An 18,280-nucleotide genomic window follows, 5' to 3' on the forward strand; every position below is an offset into this window, starting at 1 on the left:
CTTTAAGGTGATCCAGGTTCATTTTAGCTGCTTGGAAACTCAGAAGTACAGAGGATTTGTGTCACTTTGGATAATGGTGCTAATTGTTGGAATATATGCAACAGCATTCATGCTTAAACCTTGTGTGCTATACTAAAATGCCAACAATAATGAGCTTGTATGCTAAAATAATTTGTCTATGGGACCCATGTAATGTACTTCTACTAATGCCACTGCCCTCTTGCTAAATGGTGGAAATATTTTACTTTACCAAGATTTCCTTCCAAAACATGTTAAGCCCCTTTACCAAGGCTATCCATTCTTCCATTACTACAAGATAAGTAAAAGTGGCTTACCTTTAAACACCAATTAAATACAGATAAAACACATGTCCAGCATTTTCTGATGATTATCATAACACTCTGAAATGAAAAATTACCTCTTACTAAATTGAACCTCATAGATTCTAAATGATCTACATACAATAGGAATTAGGTTGGGTTAGACAATAAGAAATTATGAGGAAGCAAAGAGAGAGAGAGGTATGGGTCACACAATGGGGCAGATTCACTAAAGGGCGAAGTGTCTATCGACATCTCGCCAGAAATCCCATCCACAGGGACATCACCAACTTACTAACAGGTGTAGGCAACAATTCGCTAGCCAACGGGGCTGATGCTAGCGTTCATTCGATTTCTATCACCAGGCGACTTTTCACTCTGGCAAACAGTCCTTACTTTACATACAGTAAAGTGTGAATTTTACTCAACGTTAACTCTTTCATCAGAGCAGACTTTGCCACTTCAGACCAAACTGCTAAAATGAAGCTAGATCTTCCTCAATCTTTTTTCAGTTACATCATATCCTGTCTCCCGGAACAACATTAAAGTTGGAAAAACGCTGGTGACTTTTCCTTTTTTTAAGCAGGATTGCCTGCAAAAGTCCTAACTATTAAACTTTTTTTGGATTAACATTTTTCCCCAGACATTTGAGGGCCATGGAACATTCATCTTAGGGTGGGCTCATGTGTAGTGCATTGTAGGATTTCTTCTGTCTTTATTAAGGTTCCTTGGACATTTGTAATAAAAAGTGGCCACTTTTTGCACCAAGATAAAGACGACCATACAACTTTAATGTACCCACCCAATTCAAATTGACCTAAGCGTGAGAGGACTAATGATGGCGTAATTTCGCTTTTAAACAATCGTACTGCTGAAATAATGTTATTGAAAAGTCGCCAGCGTTCGGCACCCAGGACGCAACTTCACATTTTAGCGTAGTGGTAACGAATTTTCACCTGGCAGAGTGGTGCGACAATCCGCCCTTTAGTGAATCTGCCCCAATGAACAATTTTGGCATTAATACCATTTTTATAGCTTGGATTCTACCAAACCAAGATATTTTAATATTTTTCCAATTATCTATTGTTTGTTGCATGGTGGCTAATAAAGGTATAAAATTATCTGCATAGGCTCTGTTTAATTCTCCACTCAGCTTCACTCCCAGATATTTTATTGATGATCAGGCCCATGTAAATGGAAAATTTTGTTTAATCTGTTGTATTATTTTACCGTCTAGATTGACATTGAGTATCTCTGATTTGGTATAATTTATCTTGAAATTTGATAGCTCTCCGAAGGTTTTCAACAGTTTCATTAAATTTGGAAGTGTTATTAGAGGATTTGTTATATACATTAACAGGTCATCCGCGAAAGCGGCGCTTTTATATTCGTTGCCCTTTATATTTATCCCACTTATATCCGGATTATTCCTTATATGTGATAATAATATTTCCATAACAGGCCTTGAAGCTGACAGAGACACCATATATATTACAACCATTAATAGGCAATCGAAATTTCCCTCCTAGTTTGGAAAAGGGAGCTTTTGAGAGGTGGGGGAGAAAAGATACATACCTGACCAGAATGAGTGAATTTATGAGGTCCGGAAAAACGGTCCCACTTTCTGAAATACAAGATCGGTGGGGGTATTTATTTGGGAGATCATTGGAGATATAACCAATTAGTACACTACATCAGCAGGTTAGATAAGTCTAACTGGGACAGACCACCTACCCAATGGGAACAGCGATTGGAGATGGAAAGGGAGATGGAGAACCCTCTATCAAAAATCTACAACATTTTAACAACTCGAGAAGAACATAATTTTCCCTGATTAGTCGGGAATGGGAGAAGGAATTGGGTGTCACAGTTACAGAACAAGAGTGGGTTAAGATACTCAAGTATAATAATAAGATGACAAAGGTCTCGAAAACACAAGAAGCTATATACAAATTGATAACTAAGTGGCATTATACTCCTAGTAAAATTAATAGAATGTTCCCACAAACATCGGATAGATGCTGGAGATGCAAAGAATGGGTGGGGAATCATATACATATATGGGTAACGTGTCCATTATTGGATGTTTTTTGGAAACAGATATTGGAAAGTGTATACAATATTACGGGGATAAGAATCCGGAGGGGAGATAGTACATTGATATTGTTTAATATAAATAAAGAAAAACAAACTATGCTAGAAGACCCCCTCACCTTCCACTTAATCCAGACGGCAAAGTTGCTAATCCCGAATAATTGGAAGTCTGAACAACCTCCGACTCATGAGGACTGGGTGAGAGCTGTGAGAGAAATAAGTCTATTAGAGGAGTTAACCCACATATTTTACAATAATAGCAAGAAATACTGGAAAACATGGTCACCCTGGCATAGATTCTTGAAGGATTATTTGAGAGAATAAAAGGCAATTTAAAGGAGCAAAGTGCTGATTATGCAGTACATGAATTATATGTTTAGATATATGTAATATATAAAGTATATGCGCAGCCATATGTAAGTGTAACCACATCACCTTTCCCTTTTATTTCCCCTTTTTTTTTTGTACCCCGGTGTGAAAACTGAAAATAAAGAAATTTAAAAAAAAAAAAAAATCTAATTTCGAGCAGATTTGTGTGTACTTCAACTAGGGAATAGTCCAAATTTGATTCAGATTTGAAAACAATTTAGAAAATTTGAATTTCGAAATGTATCAAGTACTGCCGAATTGCTGTTTTAGCCTATGGGGGAGCTCCTAGAACCTATTAAGTGTCAATTGGTGGACTTTTTGAGGTTTTTTGGGGGGAGGGAAACTTTGAATTGTACGATTCGAATTTGATTGAAAACAGACCTATTCAATAAAAAACTGACCTATTCGGGCAAAAAAAAAAAAAAAAACTTTAATTGTGGTTGGTCTTTTTGAATTCGAATTTCAAAGTTTTTCAAATTTGAAATTTGACCCTTAATAAATCTGCCCTAAATGTTATTTTTTGTGATTGTTCCCCTTTATACAATAGACATCCTAGGTGCAATTTCAGATATTACCATCAACGGGTGGGTCTAGATACAACCTAGTAGCTGATGGGAAACCAGTTTAGAGAATAAATTGGGCACTAAACATCCCATTGGGCAAAGGTAGTCAAACGCAAGAGCAACTTGCAAGTATGCAGGCTTTATTCCTGTGGATATGACCAAACAGGAGGAAGGTTGAGAATGTGAAGAGTCTGCTTATTGTTACATCAATATGAATATAACAATGGAGAGTAGGGCTTCTCCATAGACCATATAGAGAAACATTGGTATGACCAATCTAACTTGAAACTGCTGAAACAACATTCTGTGAGAGACTCATAGAGCTGGTCTTCTCCTTACAGTGAGGTGGAAATATTTTGCTTTCTATCAAGGTTTTTGTTGTAGTTTTTGGAAATCAAAATAAATAGAAAGCAGTGGAAAAAGTAACAGTAAATGGGAGAAGAAGTAAATGGGGTCTCACCGGTTTGTTCTTTCTATACTGCTGAGATGTCCATGTGAAAACATTTTTGATGCATTCTAGAATGAATTGGACCATCTGGGAATTAAAAAAAATATATGAAAACACCTAATCAATATAAAAAACTTTTTTTTCTGTTAAAGTTTCCATGTTTTCAATTTATACAGCTTGTTCTTTATTGTAAGTCATATTGATTTTGGTTATTATTGGCTCAGTTATTTTCCAACTAAATTATAGACCTACCTTTAAGGTGATCCAGGTTCATTTTAGCTGCTTGGAAACTCAGAAGTACAGAGGATTTGTGTCACTTTGGATAATGGTGCTAATTGTTGGAATATATGCAACAGCATTCATGCTTAAACCTTGTGTGCTATACTAAAATGCCAACAATAATGAGCTTGTATGCTAAAATAATTTGTCTATGGGACCCATGTAATGTACTTCTACTAATGCCACTGCCCTCTTACTAAATAGTGGAAATATTTTACTTTACCAAGATTTCCTTCCAAAACATGTTAAGCCCCTTTACCAAGGCTATCCATTCTCCCATTACTACAAGATAAGTAAAAGTGGCTTACCTTTAAACACCAATTAAATACAGATAAAACACATGTCCAGCATTTTCTGATGATTATCATAACACTCTGAAATGAAAAATTACCTCTTACTAAATTGAACCTCATAGATTCTAAATGATCTACATACAATAGGAATTAGGTTGGGTTAGACAATAAGAAATTATGAGGAAGCAAAGAGAGAGAGAGGTATGGGTCACACAATGGGGCAGATTCACTAAAGGGCGAAGTGTCTATCGACATCTCGCCAGAAATCCCATCCACAGGGACATCACCAACTTACTAACAGGTGTAGGCAACAATTCGCTAGCCAACGGGACTGATGCTAGCGTTCATTCGATTTCTATCACCAGGCGACTTTTCACTCTGGCAAACAGTCCTTACTTTACATACAGTAAAGTGTGAATTTTACTCAACGTTAACTCTTTCATCAGAGCAGACTTTGCCACTTCAGACCAAACTGCTAAAATGAAGCTAGATCTTCCTCAATCTTTTTTCAGTTACAGTACGTCATATCCTGTCTCCCGGAACAACATTAAAGTTGGAAAAACGCTGGTGACTTTTCCTTTTTTTAAGCAGGATTGCCTGCTTAACTATTAAACTTTTTTGGATTAACATTTTTCCCCAGACATTTGAGGGCCATGGAACATTCATCTTAGGATGGGCTCATGTGTAGGGCATTGTAGGATCTCTTTTGTCTTTATTAAGGTTCCTTGGACATTTGTAATAAAAAGTGGCCACTTTTTGCACCAACATAAAGACGACCATACAACTTTAATGTACCCACCCAATTCAAATTGACCTAAGCGTGAGAGGACTAATGATGGCGTAATTTCGCTTTGAAACAATCGTACTGCCGAAATAACGTTATCGAAAAGTCGCTAGCGTTCGGCACCCAGGACGCAACTTCACATTTGAGCGTAGTGGTGCGACAATCCGCCCTTTAGTGAATCTGCCCCAATGAACAAATGAACTAATTGTACAAAGTGTAACAACATAATTATTTTTAACTGGGACAAGGACAAGGTTTGGCTCATGGAAGTGGTGATGGAGCCGTGGAAGAACATAGATGCATGCAGCTGTGTAGTCTCTGTGAGTATCTGTATATAGAGGAAGAAGAAGAGCTCTACAACAGTTCTGCAGTGTCCTACGGGCACTGGTACCATGTTAAGTAAATACAATTTGTTAAATTACTGTGTAGCCTTGAGAATGTCATTTTATTATGCAAACTACCCAAATCTGTCAACGCTCCCAAAAATGTAAAAAAAAAAAGTCAACCAAATTTCACATGCCACCGTGGTCCGAAAAGTTAGTAATTCTCCCGATTATGTTATTATGCATCACAAGCAAGTACAGTGACATCAAAGGAAGACCTCTGATTGAGCCATGGCATAGTAAATTTGTAAGGGTGTAGGCAAGGAATTGACGCTCATCGTGACTGTGAAATGATGTTTGAGAATGATGTAAAGTGAAAATGTTGATTCAATATATGTTTTACTGAATCTCAAATAATGGGAACAGTAAAGTGTTAGACTGACCACTAGGTGTTAATAGAGCTAACGTAAGTTTAACTGTAGTTCAGACCCCAGCCACTAGAGGGGGATAGAGCAACAAGGGTATATAAAAGGAGGACACACCCAGTGTGGGGTTCTTATTCTTCTATGACATTGTCCGGACAGTTAAAGATAGAAAAGGTCTCTTAGTGAGCAGTACTAGGTACTTCAGTCAGTCAGGTTAGCTAGTATATGTAGCTCAGACCCCAACAAGGAGTTAGTGTCTTAGAAGCCGTGGCTTAGCGAGAGTTAGGGTGGAAGTGGCAGCAATAGGACCAGTGAGGACATCCTGTGGCAAGGAAGAGGAACTTCCTATCTAGAGTAGGGCAGAGGGGACGTTGGAGAAACTCTGGACTGCAAAGACCAGAAGGTGGCACTCTGGAAATTCCTCTCCAGAGTAGAGCAAAGGGCCATTGAACACATGCATGGGTTTGATAATTCAGTAGTGGATGTCTGTAAGCCTGACAGTGAATTTTCATGAACCTGTATGTGACAACTTGGATGTGAGTATATTGTGACCTGTCAAATACAGAGAGTTTCCTCATTGATTGAGTGTCACATCTTGCTTTAAGAGTAATCTACACGGTGCAATAAAGTACAAATTCAATATTCTGGATAGTATACTGTAGGCCCTGTCAGAGGAGGACAAGTCCAGATGATTGGCCACTCTATCTGTCAGTATGCTCCCCGAACAAGTATATTATCAATATGTTCTATATAATGTATTCAAACTGTCTGGCATTCAGGCTATTAGTCTGCCCCTCTAAAGCTGACAGTTTACTCCTTATGATTGCGCATTCAGGCTATTGTCTGCTCCTCTGCAAATGTAATTTTTCTGTTTACATTTTCAGACTGTCTTTACATTACCCACACTCTCAGTCTGCTCCCCACAAACTCACACTGTTTGTACTGTATGTTCTTCATTTACTCATGCTGGCAGTTTGCTCCAAATGCATTCCTGCCCTAGCACTCGCATTTGCAGTCTGCTCCTCTTATCAGTACCTCCAAATTATGATTATGCAGTACATGAATTATATGTTTAGATATATGTAATATATAAAGTATATGCGCAGCCATATGTAAGTGTAACCACATCACCTTTCCCTTTTATTTCCCCTTTTTTTTTGTACCCCGGTGTGAAAACTGAAAATAAAGAAATTTTAAAAAAAATCTAATTTCGAGCAGATTTGTGTGTACTTCAACTAGGGAATAGTCCAAATTTGATTCAGATTTGAAAACAATTTAGAAAATTTGAATTTCGAAATGTATCAAGTACTGCCGAATTGCTGTTTTAGCCTATGGGGGAGCTCCTAGAACCTATTAAGTGTCAATTGGTGGACTTTTTGAGGTTTTTTGGGGGGGAGGGAAACTTTGAATTGTACGATTCGAATTTGATTGAAAACAGACCTATTCAATAAAAAACTGACCTATTCGGGCAAAAAAAAAAAAAAAACTTTAATTGTGGTTGGTCTTTTTGAATTCGAATTTCAAAGTTTTTCAAATTCGAAATTTGACCCTTAATAAATCTGCCCTAAATGTTATTTTTTGTGATTGTTCCCCTTTATAAAATAGACATCCTAGGTGCAATTTCAGATATTACCATCAACGGGTGGGTCTAGATACAACCTAGTAGCTGATGGGAAACCAGTTTAGAGAATCAATTGGGCACTAAACATCCCATTGGGCAAAGGTAGTCAAACGCAAGAGCAACTTGCAAGTATGCAGGCTTTATTCCTGTGGATATGACCAAACAGGAGGAAGGTTGAGAATGTGAAGAGTCTACTTATTGTTACATCAATATGAATATAACAATGGAGAGTAGGGCTTCTCCATAGACCATATAGAGAAACATTGGTATGACCAATCTAACTTGAAACTGCTGAAACAACATTCTGTGAGAGACTCATAGAGCTGGTCTTCTCCTTACAGTGAGGTGGAAATATTTTGCTTTCTATCAAGGTTTTTGTTGCAGTTTTTGGAAATCAAAATAAATAGAAAGCAGTGGAAAAAGTAACAGTAAATGGGAGAAGAAGTAAATGGGGTCTCACCGGTTTGTTCTTTCTATACTGCTGAGATTTCCATGTGAAAACATTTTTGATGCATTCTAGAATGAATTGGACCATCTGGGAATTAAAAAAAATATATGAAAACACCTAATCAATATAAAAAACTTTTTTTTCTGTTAAAGTTTCCATGTTTTCAATTTATACAGCTTGTTCTTTATTGTAAGTCATATTGATTTTGGTTATTATTGGCTCAGTTATTTTCCAACTAAATTATAGACCTACCTTTAAGGTGATCCAGGTTCATTTTAGCTGCTTGGAAACTCAGAAGTACAGAGGATTTGTGTCACTTTGGATAATGGTGCTAATTGTTGGAATATATGCAACAGCATTCATGCTTAAACCTTGTGTGCTATACTAAAATGCCAACAATAATGAGCTTGTATGCTAAAATAATTTGTCTATGGGACCCATGTAATGTACTTCTACTAATGCCACTGCCCTGGTGGAAATATTTTACTTTACCAAGATTTCCTTCCAAAACATGTTAAGCCCCTTTACCAAGGCTATCCATTCTTCCATTACTACAAGATAAGTAAAAGGGGCTTACCTTTAAACACCAATTTAATACAGATAAAACACATGTCCAGATTATCATAACACTCTGAAATGAAAAATTACCTCTTACTAAATTGAACCTCATAGATTCTAAATGATCTACATACAATAGGAATTAGGTTGGGTTAGACAATAAGAAATTATGAGGAAGCAAAGAGAGAGAGAGGTATGGGTCACACAATGGGGCAGATTCACTAAAGGGCGAAGTGTCTATCGACATCTTGCCAGAAATCCCATCCACAGGGACATCACCAACTTACTAACAGGTGTAGGCAACAATTCGCTAGCGAACAGGACTGATGCTAGCCTTCATTCGATTTCTATCGCCAGGCGACTTTTCACTCTGGCAAACAGTCCTTACTTTACGTACAGTAAAGTGTGAATTTTACTCAACGTTAACTCTTTCATCAGAGCAGACATTGCCACTTCAGACCAAACTGCTAAAATGAAGCTAGATCTTCCTCAATCTTTTTTCAGTTACATCATATCCTGTCTGCCGGAACAACATTAAAGTTGGAAAGACGCTGGTGACTTTTCCTTTTTTTAAGCAGGATTGCCTGCTTAACTATTAAACTTTTTTGGATTAACATTTTTCCCCAGACATTTGAGGGCCATGGAACATTCATCTTAGGGTGGGCTCATGTGTAGGGCATTGTAGGATCTCTTTTGTCTTTATTAAGGTTCCTTGGACATTTGTAATAAAAAGTGGCCACTTTTTGCACCAACATAAAGACGACCATATGACTTTAATGTATCCACCCAATTCAAATTGACCTAAGCGTGAGAGGACTAATGATGGCGTAATTTCGCTTTAAAACAATCGTACTGCCGAAATAACGTTATCGAAAAGTCGCTAGCGTTCGGCACCCAGGACGCAACTTCACATTTGAGCGTAGTGGTGCGACAATCCGCCCTTTAGTGAATCTGCCCCAATGAACAAATTAACTAATTGTACAAAGTGTAACAACATAATTATTTTTAACTGGGACAAGGACAAGGTTTGGCTCATGGAAGTGGTGATGGAGCCGTGGAAGAACATAGATGCATGCAGCTGTGTAGCTGTGAGTATCTGTATATAAAGGAAGAAGAAGAGCTCTACAACAGTTCTGCAGTGTCCTACGGGCACTGGCACCATGTTAAGTAAATACAATTTGTTAAATTACTGTGTAGCCTTGAGAATGTCATTTTATTATGCAAACTACCCAAATCTGTCAACGCTCCCAAAAATGTAAAAAAAAAAAGTCAACCAAATTTCACATGCCACCGTGGTCCGAAAAGTTAGTAATTCTCCCGATTATGTTATTATGCATCACAAGCAAGTACAGTGACATCAAAGGAAGACCTCTGATTGAGCCACGGCCACAATGCCCTGGCACTGCAGCTGTCTGTGTTAACACCTCTTCCTACCATAATTATGCGATCTTGCTCTCTGTTGAACTAAGAGACTTAGAGGTCCTGCATGCAGGTTTCCTTTCAGTGCAAGCAGATTTAATACATGGAAAACATTAACATTCCCAGAGTATGCATAACGTTATATCAATCTGGATTATGTAAAACAGAAGAGCTTTCCCTGGGACTAACTAGAGGAATATTTGTATGACTACCCCATCTAGAAACTACTGAAAAACATACTATAGATTCATAGACTGCCCATTCTCCCTTTAGATTATAACTCTCATTCTGGGCCTCGTAACATCCAGGTAGAAATACAGCATTTTGCTTTCTAATAAGGTGTTGCAGCCTTTGAGAAATATATTGCTTTCTTCCTGTTTTAACACAACAAAAGTAAATAGAATCTCACCCGAATCTCACCCGAAAGACCCTCCTAAAATGATTCTTGTTTTAGGACCCATGTTCTTCTAGTAATGTCACTGCCCTTATTTTACTTTAACAAGGTTTCTTTCTCAATTACATAAAGACCTTTTCTCAAGCCTATTCCCTCTCTCTCTTTACTAGCACACAATCGGACTTACCCAGTGTAATACAGATAAAACACATATCCAGCACTGTTTGATGATTTCCATGGCAATCTGAAATGAAAAGCAACTTATTACTAAATACAACCTTATAATGTCTAAATGATCCACATACTATATGTGATTGGATAGGTTACGCAATATGAATGTATAGATGTAGCTTTTTATCTTGGATTCTAAGTGGTAATGGTGGCAGAACATTTTATTGTTAGTCTGTTGAGGTTGAGTTTCATATAAGGTTCCTTTGGGAAGAAACATTCATCTTGGTACAAGTCAATGCTTGTATGAAGCAGATTTGGATAATCACTCAGCTGTCACAATGACCTGCACATTTCCAAGTGTTATTGCTAATATAATCCGAATCAGACAACTTTGTTATCTACAAAAACCCATAGAAAAAAAACTCCCAACACACTGCCATTTAGTGTATAACTTGCATTTATATTATTTTTGCTTAAGTGCATAACCTGCATTTATCAACATTGAACCTCATTTTCTAGATGGTTTATTATTATTAGCACTGGGTATATAGATTAACTTGTGGTCTACCATCGAGAAGTTAGAGGGATTATAAGGACACCCCATTATGAAATAGTGGTACAGTATTGTTTATGCAGAGTGGGAACTGAGTTAGTGAGGTAGCTACTACTTATAGCAAATGACTCTCGTATTAGATGTGAGAATTCGCTAGGGAATTTGCTAAGGTATTGCACAATGGAACTAGGAATTATCAAAAGGCTGACACGGTTCACAAAACTAACACCCTAGCTCTGATTTTTAGTAGCAAAAACACTGGTGGTTCCATGTAAATGCTGTACTCATCTTAATGGATTCTAAATGTATTGTCAATTGAACACTTTGGAGGTAGTTTCTAAAGATTCTAAAGATGCAACAGTTTATGCTACTGCTATATAACTAATCCTTTGAGATAACATCATGTGTACATGCATAGTAAATTTGTAAGGGTGTAGGCAAGGAATTGACGCTCATCGTGACTGTGAAATGATGTTTGAGAATGATGTAAAGTGAAAATGTTGATTCAATATATGTTTTACTGAATCTCAAATAATGGGAACAGTAAAGTGTTAGACTGAGCACTAGGTGTTAATAGAGCTAACGTAAGTTTAACTGTAGTTCAGACCCCAGCCACTAGAGGGGGATAGAGCAACAAGGGTATATAAAAGGAGGACACACCCAGTGTGGGGTTCTTATTCTTCTATGACATTATCTGGACAGTTAAAGATAGAAAAGGTCTCTTAGTGAGCAGTACTAGGTACTTCAGTCAGTCAGGTTAGCTAGTATATGTAGCTCAGACCCCAACAAGGAGTTAGTGTCTTAGAAGCCGTGGCTTAGCGAGAGTTAGGGTGGAAGTGGCAGCAATAGGACCAGTGAGGACATCCTGTGGCAAGGAAGAGGAACTTCCTATCTAGAGTAGGGCAGAGGGGACGTTGGAGAAACGCTGGACTGCAAAGACCAGAAGGTGGCACTCTGGAAATTCCTCTCCAGAGTAGAGCAAAGGGCCATTGAACACATGCATGGGTTTGATAATTCAGTAGTGGATGTCTGTAAGCCTGACAGTGAATTTTCATGAACCTGTATGTGACAACTTGGATGTGAGTATATTGTGACCTGTCAAATACAGAGAGTTTCCTCATTGATTGAGTCCAGATGATTGGCCACTCTATCTGTCAGTATGCTCCCCGTACAAGTATATTATCAATATGTTCTATATAATGTATTCAAACTGTCTGGCATTCAGGCTATCTAAAGCTGACAGTTTACTCCTTATGATTGCGCATTCAGGCTATTGTCTGCTCCTCTGCAAATGTAATTTTTCTGTTTACATTTTCAGACTTTACATTACCCACACTCTCAGTCTGCTCCCCACAAACTCACACTGTTTGTACTGTATGTTCTTCATTTACTCATGCTGGCAGTTTGCTCCAAATGCATTCCTGCCCTAGCACTCGCATTTGCAGTCTGCTCCTCTTATCAGTACCTCCAAATTATGATTATGCAGTACATGAATTATATGTTTAGATATATGTAATATATAAAGTATATGCGCAGCCATATGTAAGTGTAACCACATCACCTTTCCCTTTTATTTCCCCTTTTTTTTGTACCCCGGTGTGAAAACTGAAAATAAAGAAATTTAAAAAAAAAAAAAAATCTAATTTCGAGCAGATTTGTGTGTACTTCAACTAGGGAATAGTCCAAATTTGATTCAGATTTGAAAACAATTTAGAAAATTTGGATTTCGAAATGTATCAAGTACTGCCGAATTGCTGTTTTAGCCTATGGGGGAGCTCCTAGAACCTATTAAGTGTCAATTGGTGGACTTTTTGAGGTTTTTTGGGGGAGGGAAACTTTGAATTGTACGATTCGAATTTGATTGAAAACAGACCTATACATGAAATAATAATAAATATAATAAATAGTCAAACTTTCCACACCTACATATACTATGATTTACTTATATAGGAAACACTTACTCTGAGGTTGCGTTGCCAGGTAGATACGCTCATAATATATGTTATACTGTTAACCAGCCAGGAAGCCATGGAGAACTAAGAAAAATATGTATGTTGGATTAGTTTGATGGTAATAAAAAAGGGTTGATGCCAGTCAAGTAGTTATCAAATAAAACTAATGTTAGTATTTGTGTCTATAGCCGTTCTCTGTATCTAGAGGTTAGCCTCTTGGTATACTGATGGCCACCACAAGTACCAGTATTTACTGAATACCTTTTGGTGGCTGTCTGGTTGTGCCCACCCAGGACCACCATCAGGGGATTATTATTGAAGAGAGGGGTGTCCTGAGGTGTAAAAGAGTAATTCACAGGCCGAGAAAGGGAGTTGGCTTGTTGGAAGAGAGTGGAATTTAAGTCAATCATGGGTGCAGTCTTGGCATAACTGGGGAGTGGCCGGGGATCAGGGCCATGGTAGAGCATGCAAAGGGCATTATTTCTATTGGGCCCTGATTTTACTTGTTGGCAAGGTCCACCACCTGGGGGGGGCAAGTAACCAGTGGGTTTATATTTGAGGACCCCTGTGGAGTAGGGCCATGCTAAGTGTGTAGTATGGGGCCACAAGATAACTGATGGCAGTCCTGTGGCACTAGGAAGGATGACAGAAAGACAATTTACAACATTAGAACTTTGGGAGATCAGGGACAATAATTACACATGGTTACGGTCATTAGGAACTCATAGAGCGAGATGTTCTGAGTCTTTACTTGACTTAAAAAATTCTATTAATTTTAACTATTAAGAAAAAAATACATAGATAAGTCATTGGCTATGTTGACTGACCCTTACAAGAAAGTACACAGTTTCTCCATGCACACAGGGCTAGTCATTTCTCCAGACCTGCAAGACATACGTTCACAGATGACACCACAGAATATAGTTCTAGAAAACTCGACCTAGATAATGAATGTAAAAAGCTACAATATTCATTATATGACTATAACTAACATTAGCGGCCATTAATATGTATGTGCCGAAGTTTCATAAGAGGGTCACTAAGGGCTGGTACATCCTCTCATTACGGAAGCATTCTGCACAGACAGGTGAAGCAGGCTTACACTTGTACTTACACGTATATATACAAACAAAGTGTATATCTGTTGGGTCCAATGCTCGATGTTACACACAATGGAAGTATATAATAATAGTATTGTTAGCTTCTACATTAAAGGCTATCACTTTTATATCATTTGTTCATGGCAGTTTATAACCATGACATTTTTACTTCTGTGTAGGTGCCCCACTTTAAGTATGAGCACCCCAAGACATCCATTGTAGGTTGGATCAGGAGGGTGGTAGCACCTCACTGAAGGTACAATGAAAGAGCATTGTTGATAGGTTGGACCCATAACCAGGATAAACCATTCAGGATGCTGCCTGTGTGTAATGTGTGTACATGTGAATTTAGCTAATGAGTAAAAGACCTTCAGTATCTCAAATTAGAAATGCAGAAGGGTTCAAGACTATCAGTCACCTGATGACATGATAAACTTGATGTGCTGTAACTTGTCTTCCATCAAGTTGGGGTCTTTCTTCTCAGCCTCACTGAAGAGGAACACTTCCTCAGCCAGATTCTTCATATCAGGCTGCGTCTCCAGGATTTGGAACTTTTCTCCATACCCACTGCTGTCAAGATCATCAATCAGCACTATGACATTCTTCTTCCCTTTTAGAATAAACTCTTGGTTAGAGCTGTGAGGAAGCAAATAATCCTTCGCTAGCAAGAATTTTACACGATTTAGAGGAAAATGCATTGTGGAGAGGGATGGGTATGGCAAACTGTGCCAATTTATTTGCACAGTTATTTCTTCCTTCCAACCTCATCCCTACAATCTTTTGGTCTCACCTAAAGCATCAAAAAGCTCCTTAAGTTCTTCATCATAAAGCGAGTCGTTGACATTTGTGATATTTATCCTGCCTTGATGTTTTGTGTGATAAAGCACAGCAAAATTGCACTTGTGGATCTCCTCCATGAACTCATAACGATTGCTATTTGATATATAAAAGGGCTTGGTCTCTTTCACAAGGTCTTTGAAGGTATCTCCTCTGAGTTGCTCCATAAACCAATCATAATTACTCGGAGCTGAACGAGAGAAAATTCTCACAGACAGACAGGGCGTGGCCACTGAATGACCACACATCTACATTGGAGAAGAGATACAATGGAAAACAGACTCAGTATTTGTTTTTTTATTAGTTTTATGATGTATAGCTAAGAATTTGTGTCTAAAAATGCTACAAATTGTATGCTATGCCATCAATGGTACATATATAAGCACTTCAGAGAGTTAGCTTCTCTCTGAAGGTGTTTGACCTAATAGCGTCTGAAATCAGAGCATTACAAACGAGAAAATAAGTAGCGGCAGTGTAAAAAAATAATCATTTATAGACATAGCAATTTGGGCATAAAGCCTAGTACATGGCTCAGCTTACGCCTCGTGTTGAGCAGTGTCACCAAAGGTCTCTGAAATATTACTTATTTTGTAACTCCATAACAGGTTTGTATAAAGTGCTTTGAAGAGATCATTGTTCTACGATATTGCTCAACACTGGCTTAAGCAATGCCCTTTAATGCAGGTAGAACCTCCAATGAGAATTCTTCCTACTTTTTGCACAAGGTTCCTCTGCATCCTGCACCCGCCGGCTCTCCCTAACTTCTCCATAAGATCAATGTGCAAGGGGGTTGGTAGGGACCTTCTACATGCTGCCCCCAGCCTGCCCCTCATGAATATAGGGTTGCTGAATGCAATCAGCACTGTATTCACTCAGGCCTGGCAGATTTTTATTTCTGAATGCAGGCAGCAATGTATTTATCTAGGCCTGGCTTTTTTTTTTTTTTACTTCTGAATGTAGGCAGCACTGTATTCACCCAGGCCATGCAGGTTTTTTCTTCTGAATGCAGGCAGCACTGTATTCACCCCAGCCTAGCAGGTTTTTATTTCTGAATGCAGGCAGTGCTGTATTCATGAGGGCAGCAGTTCGTTGCTGAGCACAGATACATGTGGCAGTTCAAAGAAACGGAAGGTACTGTGCAAAGAAATGGCAGACGCTACTTATTTTTTTTTTAACTTTGCACCCTGTCTTCTAGTGTCCTGCACCAGGTCAGGTACCTGCAAAATACCCAAAAAGCAGTCAGGTTTTGGCCAGAAAGTCCCACATTCCCTAACCATGTGGGTGGTCCGTGAGTACCCTGCCTGAGAACCTGGGTTAATTGCAGGCTTACATTCCCTACCTCCCTGAGTAAAAAGGGGAGGACTAGAGGCAGCTGATCTAGATGAGCTAGAGTGATGTCACTTCTGGTTTTGTGGGTCCCCAGGCCAGGTTAAAGGTGAACTATCGCAAAAATTATATAAGAAACTTTCTCAATACAATCAAATAAAAATTCTGTACCGTTTCTAAAATAATAATTCTCTTCACTATTCATCTCTCAGAATCTGTTTTTCTTCATTCTCTCTCCATGCAGCAGTTGGGTGTCAGATATTAATTGACAGTTAGATGCAATATATCTTATAGGGGGGCTCCTTTTGCCTAGAAGATGAATTAGAGCTCACGCTATTAAAATCACCAGAAATCCTGTCTCTCTACATGCAGGATTTGTGCAAAAGGCAGTTGTTTGATTTTGTTTGTGCCGGAGTCAGTTATTTGAGTGAGCTCTAATTCATCTGCTAGGAAAGGGAACCCCCCTATAAGATATATTAGATCTAACTGTCAATGAATATCTCACACCCACCTCCTGCAAGGTGCAATAAAGTACAAATTCAATATTCTGGATAGTATACTGTAGGCCCTGTCAGAGGAGGACAAGTCCAGATGATTGGCCACTCTATCTGTCAGTATGCTCCCCGTACAAGTATATTATCAATATGTTCTATATAATGTATTCAAACTGTCTGGCATTCAGGCTATTAGTCTGCCCCTCTAAAGCTGACAGTTTACTCCTTATGATTGCGCATTCAGACTATTGTCTGCTCCTCTGCAAATGTAATTTTTCTGTTTATATTTTCAGACTGTCTTTACATTACCCACACTCTCAGTCTGCTCCCCACAAACTCACACTGTTTGTACTGTATGTTCTTCATTTACTCATGCTGGCAGTTTGCTCCAAATGCATTCCTGCCCTAGCACTCGCATTTGCAGTCTGCTCCTCTTATCAGTACCTCCAAATTATGATTATGCAGTACATGAATTATATGTTTAGATATATGTAATATATAAAGTATATGCGCAGCCATATGTAAGTGTAACCACATCACCTTTCCCTTTTATTTCCCCTTTTTTTTTGTACCCCGGTGTGAAAACTGAAAATAAAGAAATTTAAAAAAAAAAAAAATCTAATTTCGAGCAGATTTGTGTGTACTTCAACTAGGGAATAGTCCAAATTTGATTCAGATTTGAAAACAATTTAGAAAATTTGAATTTCGAAATGTATCAAGTACTGCCGAATTGCTGTTTTAGCCTATGGGGGAGCTCCTAGAACCTATTAAGTGTCAATTGGTGGACTTTTTGAGGTTTTTTGGGGGGAGGGAAACTTTGAATTGTACGATTCGAATTTGATTGAAAACAGACCTATTCAATAAAAAACTGACCTATTCGGGCAAAAAAAAAAAAAAAAAACTAATTGTGGTTGGTCTTTTTGAATTCGAATTTCAAAGTTTTTCAAATTCGAAATTTGACCCTTAATAAATCTGCCCTAAATGTTATTTTTTGTGATTGTTCCCCCTTTATAAAATAGACATCCTAGGTGCAATTTCAGATATTACCATCAACGGGTGGGTCTAGATACAACCTAGTAGCTGATGGGAAACCAGTTTAGAGAATAAATTGGGCACTAAACATCCCATTGGGCAAAGGTAGTCAAACGCAAGAGCAACTTGCAAGTATGCAGGCTTTATTCCTGTGGATATGACCAAACAGGAGGAAGGTTGAGAATGTGAAGAGTCTGCTTATTGTTACATCAATATGAATATAACAATGGAGAGTAGGGCTTCTCCATAGACCATATAGAGAAACATTGGTATGACCAATCTAACTTGAAACTGCTGAAACAACATTCTGTGAGAGACTCATAGAGCTGGTCTTCTCCTTACAGTGAGGTGGAAATATTTTGCTTTCTATCAAGGTTTTTGTTGCAGTTTTTGGAAATCAAAATAAATAGAAAGCAGTGGAAAAAGTAACAGTAAATGGGAGAAGAAGTAAATGGGGTCTCACCGGTTTGTTCTTTC

The 18,280-nt window shown here is 38.2% G+C and overlaps 1 protein-coding gene across 1 annotated transcript in view; it reads right to left on the reverse strand.

Moving 5' to 3' along the window:
- The window catches only part of LOC121398288, a 48,080-nt gene that overhangs the window by 8,915 nt on the left and 20,885 nt on the right, over positions 1–18,280 (reverse strand). Inside the window, exons 16-21 of the mRNA XM_041577328.1 lie at positions 7,980–8,054; positions 4,382–4,447; positions 3,807–3,881; positions 2,534–2,619; positions 1,896–1,944; positions 336–401 (exon numbers count right to left, since the gene is read on the reverse strand). Of these exons, the coding sequence (XP_041433262.1) occupies positions 336–401; positions 1,896–1,944; positions 2,534–2,619; positions 3,807–3,881; positions 4,382–4,447; positions 7,980–8,054 (417 nt within the window). The remainder of the gene's footprint in view (positions 1–335; positions 402–1,895; positions 1,945–2,533; positions 2,620–3,806; positions 3,882–4,381; positions 4,448–7,979; positions 8,055–18,280) is intronic.

This window comes from Xenopus laevis, chromosome 9_10L, assembly GCF_017654675.1.
Source record: "Xenopus laevis strain J_2021 chromosome 9_10L, Xenopus_laevis_v10.1, whole genome shotgun sequence".
NCBI lineage: Eukaryota > Metazoa > Chordata > Amphibia > Anura > Pipidae > Xenopus > Xenopus laevis.